Source organism: Anabrus simplex, chromosome 11, assembly GCF_040414725.1.
Source record: "Anabrus simplex isolate iqAnaSimp1 chromosome 11, ASM4041472v1, whole genome shotgun sequence".
NCBI classification, from domain to species: Eukaryota; Metazoa; Arthropoda; class Insecta; order Orthoptera; family Tettigoniidae; genus Anabrus; species Anabrus simplex.
Genome location: NC_090275.1, coordinates 45,741,151 through 45,763,303, shown reverse-complemented (window position 1 = coordinate 45,763,303; position 22,153 = coordinate 45,741,151). Strand labels below are relative to the sequence as shown.

Below are 22,153 nucleotides of genomic sequence, written 5' to 3'. Positions count from 1 at the left end.
ACGCTCTATGAGCTGTAGAGGGTTGGAAATACTAATATAAATCAGAAAAAAAAAATTCAATATCTCGCGCCTTTGTATTTATCAGATGCTGAAGTTGGCCGATCAAATCGCTTCTCGGGCGAATTCAAATGAGTTTTGCGACGCGGTGTTGCTAAATCTGCTCATGACTTAAGACCGGCTTCAGAGCACCAAATAAAATAATGAGCTTCGCCAGGCGAGAGATTTAAACACGGACCTCCGAAATGACAAGATCGGATCATAGCGCTGTTGTGAAACCGAGTGAAACCCACGATGTGTTTGTGTTTGATACTGATTTCTAAGAATGGCTTTCAAGCCCGTCTTAAATCAGATGCAGATGTAGTTGTAGAAAATGAGTTCTAACATAGAATTAAAGGGTTTCCGAACCAATGTCCATATAACATACTCTTCTACGTGTGAGGAATGTCCTGAAAGTTCGGCCGTACCTCATTGTTCCTTAGAGAAGTGGAACGTGCAACCAAAAAGCTCCGGAACCGGAAAGTACCAGGCCAAGATGGAATCACTGCTAAAATCCTAAAGAACCTAGGTGTTTACATCCTCCACTCCAGTAGTGCCACTCCATCTTCGTACCACTGTTCAAGAAAGGTTCTCCACTTTACTGTGCAAACTGTCGAAAGATAGCCCTCATCTCCCATGCCAGTAAAATCATGCTCACGGTGCTGAACAAGAGGCTGAAGACCTTCTTACTTCCACAAATATCAGAGAACAAACCGGGTTTGTTCCAGGCAAAGGAACTCGTGAGCAGATCCTAAACACCCGGCAGCTCATAGAGAAGACAGGGGAGTACAATATTGAGATGTTCCTCTGTTTCGATGACTACGAGAAAGCCTTCGACAAGGTGAAATGGTCAAAGCTTTGGGCTATACTCGTTGAGATGGGGATGCCGAGACATTTAGTGTTCCTGATTCAGCAATTGTACTCTTCGAACACTGTGACGGTGAGAGTTAATAGTAACTTCTCACACATCTTTTCTATTACTGCTGGAGTGCGACAAGGTTGAATTTTCTCTCCTCCCCCCCCCCCCTCCTTTTAATGTGTACAGTGTTGGAGATTCTCGAAGATTGGAGTGACGGCATCACAGTTGGTGGCATGAAAATTAACAATCACAGATATGCGGATGACATAACAAGAATTGCTGATTGTGAGGTTGTCAGTCGCTTCGAGTATCTGGGATCTATTTTCACAAATACTGGATACTGTGAACCTGAGATCCATAAGCGCATTGTGATTGCGAGAAATTCAACAGAGAAACTTACTCGCATCTCGGACACCACCATCACTTCCAAGACAGAGCTCACCCTCATTCGAACTCTGATCTTCCCTATCGCGACTTGGACGATGAAGATGGCGGATCGCCGCGGGATTGATGCTCTAGAAATGTGGTGCTATAGGAGATTACTGCGAATACCACGGACAACACACCGTACTAATGAATCGATCCTGCACAAGCTCGGCATCAGAACAAGACTGTCGATCCTCATCAACCAAAAACATCTCAGATATTTTGGTCATATTGCCAGAAGACATTATGCAATGGAAATACTTATCATAGAGGGAAAAGTCGACGGCCGAAGACCTAGAGGACGTGCACCATTACGATGGATGGACCAGATCTAGAGCTTGACCAGGATGAGCTTACAGCAAGCAAGTCACCGTGCACAAAATAGAGGCAGATCACCTAAAGGCTTGTCGCGTGATACCACGGCACTCTTACGAAGGGTTGGACTCAGAGAGAGAGAGAGAGAGAGAGAGAGAGAGAGAAGTAGAGAGGGGAAAAGAAGAGGAGAACCAAGATAAAAAGGAATGGTGGAGAATAATGGAAGAAGGAAATGCCGATCTCGTGTAGAGATGGGAAAAGGAGTAGAGAAGGAAGAAGTACAGCATATTGTTAAAATGAATTTTTATCGTGGAACTTATACATTGTTTTTATTGTTTAGCTCCTAATTTAGTGCATTAGTAGGCACCTAAAACTTGTTTTTCATGTCTAAAATTGCTAGTTTTTGTCACATTGCTTAACCGTTCTATTGCATTATTCTGAATCATTACTTGTCGCAGTCACCCTGTGGATTTTGGTACGAAGCAAGGTACTCATCAATGAAGTTTAGGTAATGAGAGAACAAAATTACTGTCAGAATAACTTTTCGGATTACTGTATCTCTCTTTTGGATTTCGTGGGCTGTAATAACCGTTCGTGGTTATGGTACAGCACTTTCACGGAAGTATGTTTAAACACACGGTAAATTAATTTCTTCGTGTTGCTAATTCTCCTTGAAAGTAGTCGAAAATTGCACTAACGGGAGAGAAGACTTCTTGAGTGCTCCAGGCACTGTGATGAGAACTGTAAAATTCCTTCGGGAATGTAAGATATTGTTTCAGAGAAGAAATCTTTAAAAAAGTGGAATGCCCTGTTTCTTCTTCTTCTTCTTCTTCTTCTGTTGATTCTCCACAGAAGGGTGGCGACCATCAAGGATTATTTTTCCTGTTTTCCGTATTAGAACTGTTGTATCGTGGATCTCAAGATATCGAACCGCCGTCGGAAGTTCCGCGTCCAGAATAAGTAATTTGCCCCCCACCCAACGTCTTCGTTTTCCTTCTGTCTTGTCTTCCTTGATCAGTACTGTCGGGCAATAGCTGTCATTTCTGAATATGTGATTGAAATGGGCTCCTTCCCTGCATTTTGCGAGGGTTAACACTTCATGTGATTTCTCAGCATTTCCAAGCACGGTAGAGTGTATCACCTTCTCGTTTTTGACGTGGTCTGGTAGCCCGCAGATCAATATCGGTAAAATTTGATACTTCTGTGTATCTTAAATAGACGATCATAATGGTTTGAAGCTAAAATAAGGGAAAATTTAGGGTATCTTCCATAAATATTATTACTAAAACGTTATCCGGCTCAGTGGCTAAATGGTTAGCGTGCTGACCATGCGGCCCCGGGTTCGATTCGCAGCTTGGGCTCCATCGTCGTAGACACGTAGATCGCCTGTATGCGTCAACTCGAAACACCTGCACCAGCCTATCAGAAAGCCACACGTTATTTAAAAAAAGTCAAACAATAATACATAATACGAGGGTCGAATCATAAGTCATGGCAGCTATTCTTTTTCTCGCGAGTAGGAGACAACACGGAAAATCTAAGATTTGCATTTGGAAATATAGGGCATGTACTTATGCATAGTGCCTGGAGACAAATTCTGACTGCAGGAGATCCACGTAGGAAAGTGACAGAACACAGGCCATTGGTAAACATAGTTTTACTATGGTATAAACAGCAAATACACAAGACTACGTACAAAGGACAGGTGTCCACTGGTTACAGACCTTCGAAATAATCACCCAAGGTTTCCACAGTGCGTTGCCAGCGGTGGAGCAGGCGCTGAATACCATTCACTGCATGTGTATCGCTGACGTGTGAACCTCTCTCCGAAATGCTGTTACGATGTCCTCTTTGTTAGCAAACCGTTGTCCACATAATGGCTTCCGGACTTTTGGGATTAGATCATAGTTACATGGGCTCAGATCAGGCGAATACGGCGGGTGTGGACGAACATACCATCCCCACCGTTGTAACTGACGCTGAACGATGGCTGCTGTGTGAGCTGTCGCGTTATCGTGTAGGATTAGGGCATTGTCCAAAAGATCTGGACGTTTGGTTCACTTCCCGCAGCTCTGCATGGCATTGGCGTGTATTTCTGCCCCGGAGTACTGCTATTTTAATATACGATCATTACTCTTGATTGTTGACTTCCATTTTGTGACGCTCTCACTCACACACTGAACTTGGAGGCATGCTTAGACCCACACTGTTGTTTACATACACTATCTAGTGGCATCATACGCAAGTACATACCGTACGTTTCCAAATGCATATCTTGGATGTTCCGTGTTGTCTCCTGTTCGCGAGAAAAAAAAAATAGTTGCCATGACTTATGACTCGACCTACGTATACAAACCCACCATTAAGAACACCAGAAGCAGCAACCATTGGAAACAACAACAACATAAACACAGCTAAAGCACAAGCACCGTGGTCCTCAGGCGGCTCAAACGAACTCAAATGTATCTCGCACGACTTTCTTTACCGGTGAACTGTGCTTTTATCAGTCCTTGCGTCCTAAAATATAGACTGTCTAGCTCTTGTGAAGTTCTTTGTTTTAGTTTTGCTAACCGATTCTCGAAATGAAAAATAAGATTTTAAAAGGACATAGCCATAATTTGTTAAATACCCGTACTATTGGTCCAGGACTTACACTTTTTATCTTTTTGCGTAATAAAGAATTGTAATGAGATGTACGGTATATAAACACCTGTGGTTGTTTGCGATCTCTCTTTGAAATTTGTAGATTGCATCACTACGATATCCAGACTCACAGAAATAATACTCTATTATTACATGTAACAAGCTTTAACATCTTCATTTCTAATAATAATAATAATAATAATAATAATAATAATAATAATAATAATAATAATAATAATACCGTATTGACTATATATCACATAGTGAATATTTAAGATAAACTTAAATATTATAAACAAGTGGTCCGCCTATTCAATACAATTTATAATTTATTCCCGCGGTCTTGAGTTCCGGAGATCGATGCTTTACCACTGATCCACAGAGGGAACTTGTGGCTCAGTTGTTTTATAACCTTAATGAACATTTGTATATTCCCCATTCTGTAATTTAAGGAACAAACGTATAATAAATATTAAACATTGCCATCACAGTAACGCAGCCCATTCGATGACGCGGTGAATTACAAACCAAGTCCCTCATTCTAGGCTGGTATATTTTTAAGGCAATGCTACCAGCGTATACAGAGTGTAACAATAAAGTAGGGCAGACTTTCAGGACACATTCCATACACGTAGAAGAAGAAAATGTGTTATATCAATATGCGTCCGGAGACGCTTTATTTCCTTGTTACAACTTGTTTTCTGTAACGCTACATAGACACAGGAACAGGGAGTTCCAGCATAGCATACGAAACTCTTTCCTACATGAAATGTTCAAAATGCCCTCCTTTATCATTGATACCTGCAACAGTCCGCCGTCGCGTTGAATCCTGGATGCGCTGTTGTATCCTTGGAGTATTCCGTATGGCTCCGCAGCCTTCCACAGTACGAGCGCGAAGACTGTCTACATCTTGTACCGGGGTTCGATACACAATGCTCCCACAAGTAAAAGTCTGGTGGATTTAGATCCGGAGAGTTTGGAGGCCATGGAAGCGTTTCCAGATTCATGTCCAGAAAGTTGGAATACTCGTATAAGACAGTCTTATGTACCAGGGAATCCTGAAATTCGTTGCCCTCATTATAAGGAGAAACGGTGACAACCTGGAAAACAAAACTAATTGTCCAGGGAAACGTTTATGGCAAAAGGGCATGAGAACGAGTCGCACAAAGATGGGCTGATCAAATCAGAGGGATCACTAACTTGCCATGGAGAACTATTGTCCGGAAAATGCATGATCGCACAGAATGGCATCAATTTATGAGAGAAGCAACAAAGTCCTTGGGGTCACGATACTCATCATGAGTGCAAGAACAATAGAGAGAGAGTCTATATAACATATTTTCTTCTATATGTGAGCAGTGTGTCTTGAACGTTTGGCCGTAACTTATTGTTACACCCTGTACAATGAATCTGTTTCTGCAAATTAGTAGAAACTACAGTCTTCTCTCTCACTTGGCTTTGAAAAGCGGAGATTTCAAGAGAAGCTCTACATTTACATCTGATTGAAACAGCTTTGCTTGGAGCGTTCGACCAGACATAGAGCTCCACTTCTCACTCGGACTACTACTACTATTACTACTACTACTACTACTACTAATATTACTGCTAATAATAATAATAATAATAATAATAATAATAATAATAATAATAGAGTTTTTATTCCGTATCCTGGTGGGATACAGCGGGTCGTCTAGAAAGTGACGACCGCTCTCAGGCCAGGAGATCTGTTGTGATTTGAAGTGAGGAGTTGGGGATAGCGGCTGTGGCCTATAAAATGATCTGTCCCGTCATTCCCCCTAGTGAGGGGAATGGAAAACCTTCCTCAGAACGACCAGCGGTGGGAGCATCCCACCGCCTCCCGAATGCAAAGCTGTAGAGCCACTGTAAAGGCATGGCCATCGTTAAACCGAAGTTTACTCTTCTCGATGCACTTTTTATCTAAAGTGTTGACGTGCTTGTGTTACTAATCCAAAGTTAAGATTATGTTTCTCCTATTCTAGGTATAAATGTGGTATCTTTTCGGGTTTTAACAACTTTATGAACGAGATATTTTTTGATCCGTTACAGGGACCCAAATCTGCAACAGGAAGACAAGATTGCTCTCTACCACAATCTTCGGGAGAAACTGAAACATGCCGAGAATCTTCTGGACCAAAACGACCTAGCGGGAACAGGCGTTGGTGAGTTGATATTGTTGTTCAGTAAAAACTGTCTTAAACGGAATCGCAAAAGATCAGGTCATTTTTTCTCGCTAAATGCAGATTTCCGTTTAATGGAGTGAGTAGAGAGAAAAAATGGAGAGTCTGGATCAGGGACTAATGCGCAGGTCCGCAGACGAGGACTACAATCGCTAGCATTCCACATATGTGGACCACCTTCAGTAAAAATAATTCCTGCTCGACCAAAACTAAGGGAGAGGGAAGTGAGCGGTGAAGGCTGTCGCGTAGGTGTTCCTTTTAGCGCGGGTGGTAGTGACTGTCCGGTCTAGGAAGCCAAGAATATCGGCCGAGAGGATTCGTCGTGCTGACCACACGACACCTCGTAATCTGCAGGGCTTCGGGCTGAGCAGCAGTAGCTTGGTAGGCCAAGGCCCTTCAAGGGCTGTACTGCCATGGGGTTTGGTTTGGTTTGGTTTTGGTAGTGACTGTAGTCCTCGACTGTGAACTTACGCATTAGTCCCAGGCCAACTTACCCACATAAGGCCCAATGTATAGCGGCCATCGTGCGCATTAGCCCCTGGCCCAGCTTCAATTTTTCTCGCTACTAAGATCTACTAAAATATACTGTACATTCTCCATATATTCACACTAGACACTCGAAAACACGGCAAACATTATCAGAATGCATACACTTTATAAATTGCCATGTATACTTTCTCAGTTATAGTGGTTATACTCGTGATTGTTTGACTTGGCATTAAGAATTTAGCCTCAGATATTACAGCGAACATATGTTAATAATTCCTCCGTAGGACAAATTCCTGTAGTTCTCTAAAACTTCTGACGACGTCTTGTTAAGTCTTCAGTCTGTTCTCCGTCGTTTCTCCTGTTCTTTTTTCTCTGTAGTGAGAACTACTGAATCACTGGCGGCGAATTTCAATATTGTTAGGTATTTATAGAGTAGAATACCGTATGGAAAGTGGATTGTCCTGCTATGTTAGATTAGGTACTAAAATGTGATGCACATGTATATTACGTAGTTTACATTAAACCATTTTTATTATCTTAATGCCCATTTTTGTTATCTTTAAAAGTTTTTCGTTATTTTACTGACTATTTGCTAAATTTTAAGTGTTCATTTGCCCTCCTATTTTAGCCAAACTAAAGTAAATTACTGAACTTCGGGCTCTAGTTATTATCTTGAACAGGGCCTCTCAGGATGCATGCACCGGTGCATTGCACGGCGCAAGGTGCAAAAGACGACTTGGGTATGTTGACAAGAGTGCAGACCCCCACTCCTCGATTTTGAGCAATAGCGCTGCCTCTCTCTTTCCCTACGCCTGTCTCGCTCGCTCCGTCTGTCTTCCCCTTCCTCACTTGGCTCTGCAGCGCCCTACCATCCGAGCGTAGTTGAGCCGAGTTGCTCCGAGACAAAACGCTGGTCCGAGCCGAGTCGGACCGATGCACTGTGCACAGAACCTCTGCGCCTCGGTGAGATTTTGGGCGTTTGAGAGGTCCTGATCTAGAATGAGGGAATAGTTCATATTTAGGGTTAAGTTTGGAGTCAGGCGTGCTGTTACGGACATCCCAGTGCTTAGCCAGCCTGTGGAACAAGGTTACCATCGACGTCTGGAGTATTTGAACGTGTCCGACAATCAGTGAGATGGCGTGTTCAGGCGTGCATTCAGCTGCATTGTGGATATTTTGAGCACTTCTTGTATTAGAATACAGTACCCCTACCACTATTACTAATATACTACTACTACTACTACTACTATAGCATCATATATGGTATTCGGACATTTCAATTTGACGCCATCTGGCTGTCTGCTCGTCAGTTTCGACGTTCCGTTTTTGCTCTAGGCCCACTCGATGGCAGAGTAAACCGAATATCTCTTGGGCATCTGTGACTGACTTTGTAATTCATTTTATCGCGTGAACACCAAATGTGTCACCAGAGATCGTTTACATGCGCACATCGTACGACATGGAGTGTCGAATGGACTTATTTTCCGTCCTTCAAAAATCCGACTACCTCTGCCGGGTTTGAACCCGCTATCTTGGGATACGAAGGCCGACACACTACTCCTGATCCGCAGTATCCCTGCTGGTACACCAACGTAGTGACAGCTACGGGATGTGCCAGGCCGCTTCCTTCCCACTCCTAGGCCTTTCCTGTCCCATCGTTGCCATAAGACATCGTGCCGGTGCGACGTAAAAACAAATAGTAATATATATACTTCTCGTACAAAGTTGGAAAGTCTGTCACTCGTAAACTATCGACCGTAGGGGATATCTTAATAGGGACATTTCTGTTGCTTTGGGGTGTACTATTCACCCCTTCCTCCCTCCGACTATTTTTTATTTATAGCCCTAGTATATATTGCAATACATTTGGTAATGTTCTTTGTTCATTGAGACACACATCATGGCTTGGAAGTTACATTCAGATATTGATAAGAAGCACATTTATAAATCGACATATTTTCTACTAAGTTTCACTGTTCCTAACAGTGGCTTATGCTGAGTCCAAGACATGGGCTACCACTAGACTTAGGTTTCTCCTTTGCGATGGTTGGTTTAGTGAATGTCAAGCCTTTTAAGCGTTTTCAGCTGCAACGAAGAACAGTTGCCTTATGGATAATACAGGATAAACAGGGACGTAATTACCCATACCACGTGGCCTTAAGAGTAAAAGAGAAAAGGTTGCACATAACTGGCCATTAACAAAAGGCGAGGAGGCGAAACTCCAATACTCCTCATAGAAATTACTGAAAACCTAAGTGAGCTCACGGCCCAAAGATACAGAGGTTAATCCCACACTACAAGAGGATAACTAAAGGAGGAACCTTTAAAGCCGAGACGAGATTTACAAAATTTAGAATTTGAAAACTTTTAGTCACCCAATTGCAAGGTTGAATGGGAGACGGCAGAGGGTCACCACTCTTCTTTCCGTTGTATTACACCGGTAGGGAATAGAAACCGAGTCCTCAGACTTCGCCAAACACCCTACATTTAAACTACCAGTTTACAAAATTACATTAAAAGAAAACGGTTAAAACCTTCCCCGCAAACTACCCGCAGGCGCTATCACATGTTTCGGAAAATTTTGCCATTACCTTGTATCGCTGGATATTCTTCAAGCAGGCCTCCCAGGCCTCCGTCTAGTCACACTCCCAAGCACTGGAGCAGTTCAGACAAGACGGCCCTAAAGTGCCCTGCTTATGTAGCTCTTTAAGAGGAAGCTTCCCGATTAGACTGAGCCACGCTTTGCTGATAGGCTGTATTCCTGTACACAACACCGGTTTTGATTGGCTAGAGAACATATTTACAAGCATCTGATCGTTAGATTACAGTAGAGAAGGAACCAGCTGACGTGTTGACAACTTCGGTACATTAAAAGAAACAATCTTCAGAAAAAGGTTTACTAATAACAAAAATGAAATTTCCTAAGTTTTATAGGTTCGTTTTTAGTGCGTGAGAGTGAGCTAGCAAATCGATGTTAAAGCCATCTAACTGGAGAAGACGAAATTCTTTGGAAGTTTACAACTTTCATTTTCAAGCCCTTTATGGTGCTTGTATTATTTCTTTGGCCAATACATTCATTCTAAGCATTGTTGGAACTTTTCATATTTTGCTTAGGATGGTTGTTTAGATATACTTTCCCTTGAGTCAATAGAAAGTTGATAAACTGCACTCCTTCAAACCATTTACAAATGAAACTCACTAATTAAAGGATGATGTACGCCTACATGAAATACAGGCATTGGTGTAAGTAACCACCAAATACACACTTTCTACTACTACTACTACTACTACTACTACTACTACTACTAAAATGCTTTCATTCCTCCTCAGGAGGGGGAGGCGGGCCTCTTAGACGGTGACGCCGTCTCTCAGGCCGGGAGATTTGTGACGGTGAAGGAAATGCTCGGAGGTGAGGGGGTTGGTGGCCGTGGTCTATACTAGGAAATGTCCCGACATTCGCCTTAGTGCAGGAGAACGGAAAACCACGGAAAACCACTCTCAGGATAGCCGACGGTTGGGGCCAACCGTGAGGTCCAGCCCTGTCCCGCCTCCCGAATGCAGAGGCGTAGAGCCACAGGAGAGCCGTGGCCACCCCTCCTCTGCTCGGTTGGCCGGTCAGAGTGCAGAGCTGTTAGACCACGGACCAGCCGTGGCCACTTGAGGGCTGAGACCCACTCTGCATCTACCGACACACTTTCCTGCTGCTTGTAGTTATTTCATTCTCCCCGTTTGGGAGCGGGCCACCAGTTCAACTAGGGACTCTTTGGCCGGTGATTTCGGTAGTTTTTTGTACTCTAGTTATTTGTTGTAGGTGTGCTATGGCACACGTATTTTTTTATGTTGATATGGTGTGGATTGTCACAACAAGGCGTCACCCAGTGTGAGTCCCGCACCACACCCACCCGGCTTTTCCTTGAAATACAGTACCGTACACTGGTGATTACGATTTTGCACTATGAATGATGACGACATTACATAGATAATAATAGTTTGTATGTAGATACGATAATAAGCTTTTTTTTCACAGAGAACTTTGCTCTGCGTCTTCAAACGATAATCTCGTCTGTTCACGAGCAAGATTTCTCTAAAAATGAATGAAGGTTCGAATCACTTGAACTTTGCTTTACCGTTGTCTGTAGTAAGTGGTACTCTCGTTCGCCACTGGATGGCTCCCTGTGCACAGTGTGAACCTTTTCGTGATGAGAATACGAATTTGGAAAAATCGGAAAGAAGTAATAATAGTGAAAGGACAGGGAAGAGAACTACCTATATAAATCCTTAATGGCTGGCAACCACGTATTACTTAAGTGGCAGAGAGTGTCCCTGTTGAAATACGTATTTCCATAGCTTCCCATATAATCCCAGACCTGTAGTGTTTAGTATGGGGTAGAGCTCGAACATCTAGTCGACGGATGCAGGGTGAGTCTGGGCCCACAAGTGGCTACGGCTGGTCCGACAGCTCTGCACTCCGACCGGCCAACTGAGCAGAGGAGGGATGGCCACGGCTCTGCGCTTCTGAATTCGGCTGTCTGGAAAGTTGTTTTCCGTAGTTTTCCATTTTCCTGCCTATCCCCTTACTTTCTCCAAGCATCTCCTGGTCTTAGAGACGGCGTGACCGTCCAACAGGCTCACCTCCCCCTTCAAGGCAGGAATGAAAACATGTTAGTAGTAGTCGAACATCTTGGAACGCGACATAGATAGGGCGTGCTCAGCTATTGCTGATTTGTCTGGCTGGTTGAGACGGATATTACATTGGTGTTCCTTGATACGCGTACCATTGGAATCGGAATGTTTGGCCAATGTATACCTTGCCGCAAGTACAGGGAATTTTATACACCCCAGGGTGTATTTTGTATGGCTTATTACTAAGAGTGGTGCAGCCTTCGTAAGGCAGACCGTTCAACGATGACGGGCACCATGTGTTATAAGTACAACGTACCTTTAACAAATTAAGGAAACAAGATCTTGCACGGAGAAACCTTTATTTTACAGGCAGATAAAATAATATATGGTAGTACACATTGCTATTCAACATACTCACTATTCTTATCCAAGCTCTTGTTCCTCTACATCAAGACATCGATGTTGGCAAGACTGAAATCTGCTTCCACGTTCTGAAGCCACGTCATGGCGTTCATCCTCGTGCTTCATCAACGAACCGAAGAGATGTAAATCACTGGAGGCCTGGTCGGACGGTCATCGCTCAGCCCAGCTCGATATGTTTGCCTTTTTCTAGGCGAGATAAAGACACTAGAGCTGTGTTAGTATGTGTCTTTGGTGGGGTGCCGTGAGGCTCCGCCCCGCCTCACAGCCCGTGGTGACCTACCTGTTTGGACAAATGACCGACAAGCGAGTACTAACGCAGGAACATAGCCTAGTACAATAGTACAGAATAACTTGAGGTGCAAAGGCTAGTCTTCTGCCAGCTACTTCCACCCCTCCGTAAAGGAGAAGTTATGAGAAACCTCCCTAAACCCACCAGGCAATCCCATATCTCCTTTCGGCACTGGTTACACTGTCGCGGTCATACCAAGACATCCCCGGCGCTAGACCACTGCCGCTCAAGAGCCACTGTCACCCCCGGTCCATGGCCGCCTGCAAGGCTTTCAAGGTAGGAAATGGAGAAGATAATAAAATAATAAAGAAATTTCGACGCGCGGTCGAGAGAGAATAAATAAATAAAAAGTAGTCTTGCAAACGACCATGTGGATGGCCAGTAATGCGAAAGCTCTTCTCAAAGGAGCTACTTCGCATACCCCCTTCAAATTAGGATCCCGGACTTCAGCAGCTACTTATAACATTAAGGACGGACCGCATAGAGAATGTGGTGCCGCACCATTTTTGTCACAGCGGTGGTGGTGTTGAATATTGTTTTAAGAGGACTTGCAAATGGGCAGTCACCTTCCGATAACAGTAATCGGGGGGGAACAGACAAACATAATTCAAGAAATATGGCGAACGGAGAAAATCCCTGGTAATTGGAAGAACGCACTGATACACCCATTATAAGAACGGTGACAAAAACAGTTGTGAACAACTACAGAGGAATTTCCTAGTAGCAGTTACATATAAAATACTGTCAAAAGCTCTTCATAATAGAATTGAACCAATAGACAAACAAATTGGAGAAATACCAAGGTGGGTTCCGAAAAGGCTGATCATGTGCAGAACAGAGTTTAAACCTGAAAACTTTAATACGAGACAGGGTTACAAAGAACAAAATCTATGTAATAGCTTTTGTGGACTTCAAAAAGCGTACGATCCAGTAGACAGAATTTCGCTACTGAACATTTTAGAGGAATTTGAAGTTGACAAAATCAATCAATGTAACTAGCCAAATTCTGACTGAAACACGAAGTCCAGAGTGAAATTTATTTGAGAGATCTTAGATGAATTTGAAATTAAAATCGGTGTCAGGCAGGGAGACGGGCTTTCCCCGATTCTTTTCAATACCGTCTTGGGAAAGGTAATAAGAGTATGGGAAGAAAAACTTAAAGAAATGGAACTCCATCGTGAGATAAGATTAGGTTCAAAGCACATAGGGGTTGGTGTAAACTGTTTTGCCTTTGCTGATGACATAGCAATCCTCTTTGGAAGTATAGAGACTGCCTTAGAGCAAATCAACCTTCTGAAAGAAATAGCAGGAAAAGTTGGACTTCAGATATCTTTTGAGAAGACTAAATTCATATCAAATATTAGGGATTCACCACAGTGCTAAGAACGGAGTACGGGAAAATCAGTAAGGTTAATAAATTTAAATACCTCGGTGAAATAATTCAGGTTAATGGACTCGTAAGGAAGCACACAGATCAAGAACAAGAAAACTGGAACTAGCATACCAAGTCAGTTTTCACAATTTGCTTTACGTCGCACCGACACAGATAGGTCTTACGGCGACGATGGGACAGGGAGCGGCTAGGAGTGGGAAAGAAGCGGCAGTGGCCTTAATTAAGGTACAGTCCCAGCATTTGCCTTCAGGGCTGCCAACAGTGGGGTTCGAACCCACTCTCTCCCGAATTCTGGATACTGACCGCACTTAAGCGACTGCAGCTATGAGCTCGGTCATACCAACTCACTAAAGATACCTACAATAAGAAGAATCTTCCTAGGAAAACTAAAATCAAACACTACAACACAGTAATCAAACCAGAGAGTCTGTATGCCACAGAATTCATGTTCTCTATGAAAGCTGGTGAAATAGAAGAGATAGAGAAAAAAAGAAAGGAAAATATTGAGGAAAATTTGGGGACCATTGAAAACGAAGGAAGGAGAGTTTAAACATAGGGGAAATAAAGATCTATACAAGGATGAAGAAAATGAAAGGCTTTTAGACACGATCAGGAAGAGGAGAATTACTTTTTTTTTTTGTCTACCACTGATCCACAGAAGGAACTTGCGGTTGAATTATTAGCATGGCCACTTAATTTTACCTGATGGTTTAAGAGTCCTGAACATCGGCATGAAGACCCGTCATTTTAGAAGCACAGCTGCATTCCGTGCAAATGTTTTACGGCAGGGCCTCTCAAACGCCCAAAATCTCACGCATGCAAACCGAGGCGCAGGGGCTCTATGCACCTTGCATCGTTCCGACTTGGCTCGGTTCGGACCGGCATTTTGTGACGGGGCGACTCGGGTAAGCCCGGCTAAGGTCGGCTCAAATTATGCTCGGATATAGGAGCGCTGCAGAGCAAGTGGGGCAGGGGGGAGACAAGCGTAGCGAGCGAAACAGGCGTACGGAAAGAGAGAGACTGCGCTATTGCTCAAAATCGAGGAGTCGGCGTCTGCACTTTGGTCAACATAGCCAAGTCGTCTTACGCACCTTGCGCCGCGCAATGCACCGCTGCATGCACTCTGGGAGGCCCTGTTTTACGGAGATAATTCGTGGTCACGTTAGTGAAAGCATCTTCCACAGCTGCTCGCAATTAGTGATACCGCTTCTTTAGGATTCTATTCTTGACAAAAGTCCGGAGCGCATTATCAGGAGTTGTGAGGTCGGCATTTCTTGGAGGTCAGGCTAAGGAAGGTGGATTATCTTAAGACCTCTTGAAATCCATCGGCCGGGAAAGGTCATATTCACTTGCAACACGAAGTGTGCTGGTGCTCCGTCTTGTTGCAGGAGAACAATATCTTCGAACCAGCTTCTTGGAATTGTGGCATCAATCATTCACTAAGCATATCCTGGTAAACAAGTCCAGGAACGGATCTTTGGAAAAAAAGAAAGAACCAGAAATGTATGTTGCACTCATTCCAGCCCACACCATGAAGTGTACGGAGTTTTCCTCATATTCTTCTTAAGACACGCGGTTTTTCATTAGTCTATAACAGGGCCTCTCGTGGTGCATGCGCGTGGTGCATGCACTGTGCACGGTGCAAGAGACGACTTGGCTTGGTTGACCAGAGTGCAGACCCCCCACTCCTCGATTTGGAGCAATAGCGCTTACTCTCTCTTTCCTCACGCCTGTCTCGCTCGCTCCCCCTGTCTCCCTCTGCCCCACTTGCGCCGTAGCGCTCTAAATCCGGGCTGAGTTGAGCCGAGTATAGGCGAGTTGAGCCGAGCTTAGTCGAGTAGCCCAGAGACGAAGCGTTGATCCGAGCCATGCCGAGCGGCAGCGATGCACAGTGCACGGAGCTCTTGCGCCTCTATCTGCACGCGTGAGATTTTGGGCGTTTGAGAGGCCCTGGTCTATAAGATGACGTTTCGAGAATGAATGCTCTGATGGATAACATACTTGTTTGCGAAGAAGATATAATCACCGCCGTGAGGTTAGGGGCGCGCAGCTGTGAGCTTGCCCACTGTCGGCAGCCCTGAAAATGGTTTTTTTTCGTGGTTTCCCATTTTCAAATGCTGGGGCTGTACTTCAATTAAAGCCACGGCCTCTTCCTTCCCACTCCTAGCCCTTCACATCCCATCGTCGCCGTAAGACCCATCTGTGTCGGTGCGACGTAAAGCAAATACTAATATATACAATCACGGGAACGTGGAGAAAGGAATGGTATAAGAAGCGCGTCAGAATCACTCAGATTACAGGCTTGCACTGGATGGTAAGGGTTGAAGGTTAAATCTCGTTTACTACTAAAATATTTTCATCCCTCCCCTGAAGGGAGAGGCGGGCCTCTTGAACGGTGACGCCGTCTCTCAGGCCGGGAGATTTGTTACGGTGAAAGTGAGGGAGTTGGCGGCCGTGGCCTATACTAGGAACCGTCCCCGCATTCGCCTCAGTGCTGAGAATGTAAAAACACGGAAAACCATTCTCAGGGCAGCCGACCAGCCATGTGGTTCAGCCCTTTCCCGTCTCCCGAATGCAGAGGCGTAGAGCCACGGTAGAGCTGCGGCCACCCCTCCTCTGCTCGGTTGGTCGGTCAGGGTGCAGAGCTGGCCACTTATGGGCCGAGACCCACTCAACATCTACCGACAGTATCGTTTCATGTGCTTCAAACGAGTAATACCAAGCTCTGCATACGTGTTGTGAGTGAATTTGTGAGACGAATTATGTGGGGCATGTTTCTCCTCTCTTCGTCGGCCTGCCACTTCGGGAACGGTCTCTCACTCTTTCCGTTTCGAACGAACGTGTTTTACACCTCCATTGTGCTTTACCTACGATTCTATACCGAAGCGGTCTCAAAGTTTAATTTTCATGATATCCACAGTTTCGCCGATACGAAGTTTTTCATAAAGCAGTGCCATTGTCTCTAATCTTTGCTCGGTGGTAAGTGGACTCGGATGAGTCATTCTTTTTTTTATTACTGTGTCACGCAACCCATCTGCGCAGTGCATGGTTAACGACATGCTGTAATTACAAACACGGTTTCCGACACTTAAAAATACAAATTATCGCGAAATAAAAGGAGGTATGTTCTCTTCGTGGGTACCCACGAAGGTAATAATTCACAGTTGAGTGTTTTACAAACGATAGCGTTATTTAAAAAAAGCTGTTCCCCGGACGTTTATGTTCGGCTTCCTGCAGAAATGTAGTTTCAGTTGCAGATCCAGCAAACACCACGTAGTTCGGAACGAACTGGAAGCTGGAGGCAGAAACAGACAAGGAGTACGGTTGTTGTTGCTCATTCTTAGACAAATACGGATTATAAATAAGATGTAAACGTACTGCAACACCAAACAATAAATGACAAGATTTTTCTTTTAATTACATATCTTTTACAGGTGGTGGTGGTGATTATTGTTTTAAGAGGAAGTACAACTAGGCAACCATCCTCTATATAACATTAATCAACCATCCTCTATATAACATTAATCACAGAGAAAAAAATGGAAGGGATCTGACACTTCGAAAATGAAGGTATCGGCCATGGAAAGGCAAGGACTACGAAGGGCGTGAAAATGAAAGGACTCCCTAGGCCTCGAGTGCTCTAATATCGTCGGGGTCGGAAAAGAACAAGAGTTGACCAAGGGAGATCGGATAGGATAGATGAAAGTGAGGCGCCTGGCACAAGTAAGTGGAAGCAATGCCAGGACTCAGCTGAGGGCCTCGTGGTCGCCAACCCACATTCCCAAAGCTCCTTTAGTCGCCCCTTATGCCAGGCAGGGAATACCGTGGGTATTATTCTACCGCCCCCACCCACTGGGTAGGTATGACTTTTGGGGCAGGAGTTCTGTCCGAAATAAACGTCAATTATTCGACGATTTGCAGTTGTATCAGTAAAATCTAGGTTTATTTCAGTTTAAGCTATTTTCTGCGTCAAGAGATGTAAGCTACACCCGTAATATTAAAAGAAGCGTTTTGACTGATAGGGCTGGAGCAAGGAGTATAACACGTACCATTGCACGGTGTTGCCACTTTTCTCCTTCCCCTCGCTCGTGTCTCAGTTGCCCGTTTGTTCAGACAGCTGTGTTCTGTTGTACATAACTAAGAAGTGAGAGGCAACACGAACAGGCTAGCAGGCTCATCTCCATGACAACCGCATTGTTTCCGCCCACGTTTCCGCGCAACCCTACCCCCTACTCTCTTCTCACCGCCCAGGCTAGCAGTAAAAGGACCCTCATCTAAAATCTGTCAGAACTGTCTTTCCATTTACTACAGTCAAATGAAATCTGTATTTTGACTTGAAAACCGTTGCTCATACTGAAAAGTACAATAGAAGCAAACATAGCCAACATATCTTCTTCTTCTTCATGTTGTACGAATGTGAAGAGGAGAGTGTTGGGACAAACACAAACGCCCAGTCCTCGGGCCAGGAAAACATAGCCAACATGTTGGTCTAAATATCTTTTTTTTTTTTTTTTTTTGCTTTGCGTTGCACCAACACAGATAGGTCTCATGGCGACGACGGGATAGGAAAGGCATAGGAATGGGAAGGAAGCGGCCGTGGACTTAATTAAGGTACAGCCCCAGCATTTGCCTGGTGTGACAATGGGAAACCACGGAAAACCATCTTCAGGGCTGCGGACAGTGGGGTTCGAACTCACTATCTCCCGGATGCAAGCTCACAGCTGCGCGCCCCTAACCGCACGGCCAACTCCCCCGGTCTCTTAATTTAGCGTGCTTGGCAACAGCAATATTCATCTACTCACCTTTACCAAATACATATGTTCAAAAAATATGCCGTTTTGCACCGATATTAAGTACAACTGCAAATCCCTTCTTAGCTATGCAGGTTGGACGTGCAAGGTAAAAATCATTCCCATTGTCCGACTCGTTGGCTGAACGGTCAGCGTACTGGCCTTCGGTTCAGAGGGTCCCGGGTTCGATTCCCGGCCTGGTCGGGGATTTTAACCTTAATTGGTTAATTCCAATGGCACGGGGGCTGGGTGTATGTGTTGTCTTCATCATCATTTCATCCTCATCACGACGCGCAGGGCTCACGGGCGTCAAATAGAAAGACCTGCACCTGGCGAGCCGAACCCGTTCTGGGATATCCCGGCACTAAAAGCCATACGACATTTCATTTCATCATTCCCATTGTTTCATTTAAAAATGCACGAAAACGGTTATTCATATTCATAATAACTTAATTTAATGTAGGCCTTCGGGCTGAGCAGCGGTCGCTTGGTTGGTCATGGCCGTTCGGGGCTTTTGCGCCATGGGGTTCGGTTTGGTTTTGGCGTGTGGTCTCCGAAGAGGCCGTGTGCAAGTCTATCGAGCTGACGCCGTATAGGCGACCTGCGCATCTGTGGGAATGGGGCCCTGCCTACAAAGAATTGTAATGATGAAGACGTCAGCCCCCGAACCAATGAAGGTTAAATTCCCCGATCCGGCCTGGAATCGAACCCCGGATCCTCTGGACCAAAGGCCAGCCCACTAAACATTTAGCCATTGAGCCGTATATATTCATAATGAAATGTGGGTTTAGGTGATGATTTCATTGGTTTTCATTGTGACTGACATTTTTTCCAACCAAAACTGCCACTGACTATTCAAGTTTAGGATACGAAAGAGTGACGGACGGATGAACACTAAATTCCCACAGTGCCATTTCTTGAAGTCTACCTGAAAATGTCCATGCATGCTATAATCTAACCCGTGTTGCCAACTCTAGCTACACGAAATCGCGAAATTGTCGTGTGATGATCAAATTCTCTTTATAGCGACAGTTGTCATTTTGGATATTTTAATAGTTATATAGCAGCCATTCTGGTGGATATCGGCTTTTAATAGGTTTTGGATGTTGGAATTTTGAAATTTTGAAGAAAATGCCACTCGACTCTTAATAAATAACTGCCTAAATTCTGTCGAAAACCCCATTTCCGATTACATTTCTTCATAAATTGGTTGCAGAGATTCTCAGTGGCGCAACCCATTCATCTTTCAGTTAATCGATTTCTGGAGAGAAGTTTTTGGATATAAAGATTGTTCGGGAGTTCATTAATCCTTTCAATGCAATTCGTACCATGAAGTATTGCTTTACTCTTACGCACTGTAGGCCTAACTTATTTCTTAATTTTAACTTTTACTGTTATGAGGTGAATTAACTGTCCTTCAATTTCATTATTCCGGACAGTGGAGAATAACATCGGCACGGCACAATATTGAGTCTCACGAACTGCCTGAACTATGCAGTTTCTCTGTTATGAACTCTTGATGTATTGCGAAAACGTTTCCCTATTTCAGAACTTTGTTTATAGTGTTTTTTATATACCAGGCGGCCCGCGAGCGTCGTACTTTCTACTTAGGAATGTCCCGCATGCACTAGTGATGCATGGGATGCCTAATCACTTTTCTAAGGGGCGCTACAACGCGCTGTATTTTGGATGTTGTGAAACAAACAGCAGGAATTTTACTGCACACGTTCCATAACAGGGTGCGTTTGTAAATACGCCACATATGCAGAAAAGAAAATGTAATAACTTGTTAATTTATATACGTGTAGACATTCCACTGAATAAAAGAGTTCTTTATTTGAAACAAAAACTAATGCTGTTCGGCGAAATACTGTACGTGTGTAGAAGGCAGACGTCTGCTTGGAACTTCAGCTGCATTCCTACTAGATTCTCCATAGATTAAAATGATGTCTGTGTATTCGTCGTTGCTGACCACACTAGCCATTGCCGATGTGCAGACAGGAAATTTAGTGCTGCTGTACCATCCACCAGCCCAGTATTATGCGGTCGAAAATGAGGTTTACTAAAGCAAGGGGTTGTATTAGACGACTTGCGCTGAGGAACATGATGTCCCTACCGTCCGGTTGTTATCTGTTCATATTCTGACGTAACCTGCGTGCTGGCAGTAGTGCTCCTGTGAAAATCAGTCAGTAGACATCCCATTCATTATTTGTGCGTGCGGGACATGTATAAGTAGAAAGTACGGCACTCGTGAGCCGCCTGGTACCATGGTACGCAGTATTAATCGACTATTTATATTTCAGCGACTTTATAGCGATATTTGACATGATTTTTAGAGCCTCATAAACCCTCTACTACCTAACAATATGACTTTTCTTTTGCAGAACCTCGTGAGGAGCCGAGTACCCAATACGAACAACTCCGACGTAGAATATCGAATGGCGTGGAGGAGTTCTGGTACTTCGTCAGTGCGGAACTGAAGAAGTTACAAAAGCAGGCGCAGAGCTTATCGCCTCAGCTCGGCACCAAAGTCACTCACATTCTGGAAGAAGGAGTGGAGCATCGGAGGTAAGAGATGACATTGTGATTGGTTAATTAATACATTCTTCTCTATAGCATCAATCACCTGCACCGTCCAGTAGATAAAACTGTTGACATTATTGAGAAGCTGACTGCCTTATTTTCTTTCCAAAATTTCTGGCGATTGTAGACCTCTCTAAGAAGTTGGTCATCCTGCAGATTGAGAACTCGGAAAGAGAACCTTCCCTGAAACTGATGTAATCTGTTCTAGCGCTAAAGGATGCGAGAAAGAACAGTTTACTCGGCGCTCAGTGCACCTGGCGAAAGATAGGAATCATATACGTTGATTAATGATCTCCTTCCACATACCGAGCGACTGTCAGCTTGCATTCAGGAGAATGGGGTTCGAACCCCACTGTCGGTAACCCTGAAGACGGGTTTTCTGTTGTTTCCCATTTTCACACCGGGCAGTTGCTGGGGCTGTACCTTAATTAGAATGCAGTCACGTCTTTCTCGATCCTAGGCCTTTTCTATCCTGTCGTCCGGCTCCATGGCTAAATGGTCAGCGTGCTGGCCTTTGGTCACAGGGGTCCCGGGTTCGATTCCCGGCAGGGTCTGGAATGTTAACCATCATTGGTTAATTTCTCTGGCACGGCTGCCTGGTGTATGTGTTGTCTTCATCATCGTTTCCGTCCTCGTCATGACGCGCAGGTCGCCTAGGGGAGTCAGATAGAAAGACCTCCACCTGGCGAGTCGAACATGTCCTCGGACACTTCCGGCACTAAAAGCCATACGCCACTTCATTTCTATCCTGTCTTCTCGATAATACCTATCTGTGTCGATACGACACTGCCAGAATTGCGTATTAGAGTTCTCACCTAATCATGTTTATTATATCGTGTTATGATTAGAGACAGTCTGACTCGTTGGCTGAATGGTCAGCGTACTGGCCTTCGGTTCAGAGGGTCCCGGGTTCGATTCCCGGCCGGGTCGGGGATTTTAACCTTCATTGGTTAATTCCAGTGGCCCGGGGACTGGGTGTTTGTGCTGCCCCCAACATCCTTGCAGCTCACACACCACACATAACACTATCCTCCACCACAATAACACACGTGGCAGATGCCGCCCACCCTCATCGGAGGGTCTGCC

At 44.4% G+C, this 22,153-nt stretch overlaps 1 protein-coding gene across 5 annotated transcripts in view; it reads left to right on the top strand.

Annotated features, from left to right (window-relative positions):
* Positions 1 to 22,153, top strand: part of FucT6 (alpha-(1,6)-fucosyltransferase) — a 415,916-nt gene that overhangs the window by 346,668 nt on the left and 47,095 nt on the right. For all 5 annotated transcript variants that reach the window (XM_067155180.2, XM_067155183.2, XM_067155184.2 and 2 more), the window contains exons 3-4: positions 6,347 to 6,459; positions 20,869 to 21,052. In XM_067155180.2, the coding sequence (XP_067011281.2) occupies positions 6,347 to 6,459; positions 20,869 to 21,052 (297 nt within the window). The remainder of the gene's footprint in view (positions 1 to 6,346; positions 6,460 to 20,868; positions 21,053 to 22,153) is intronic.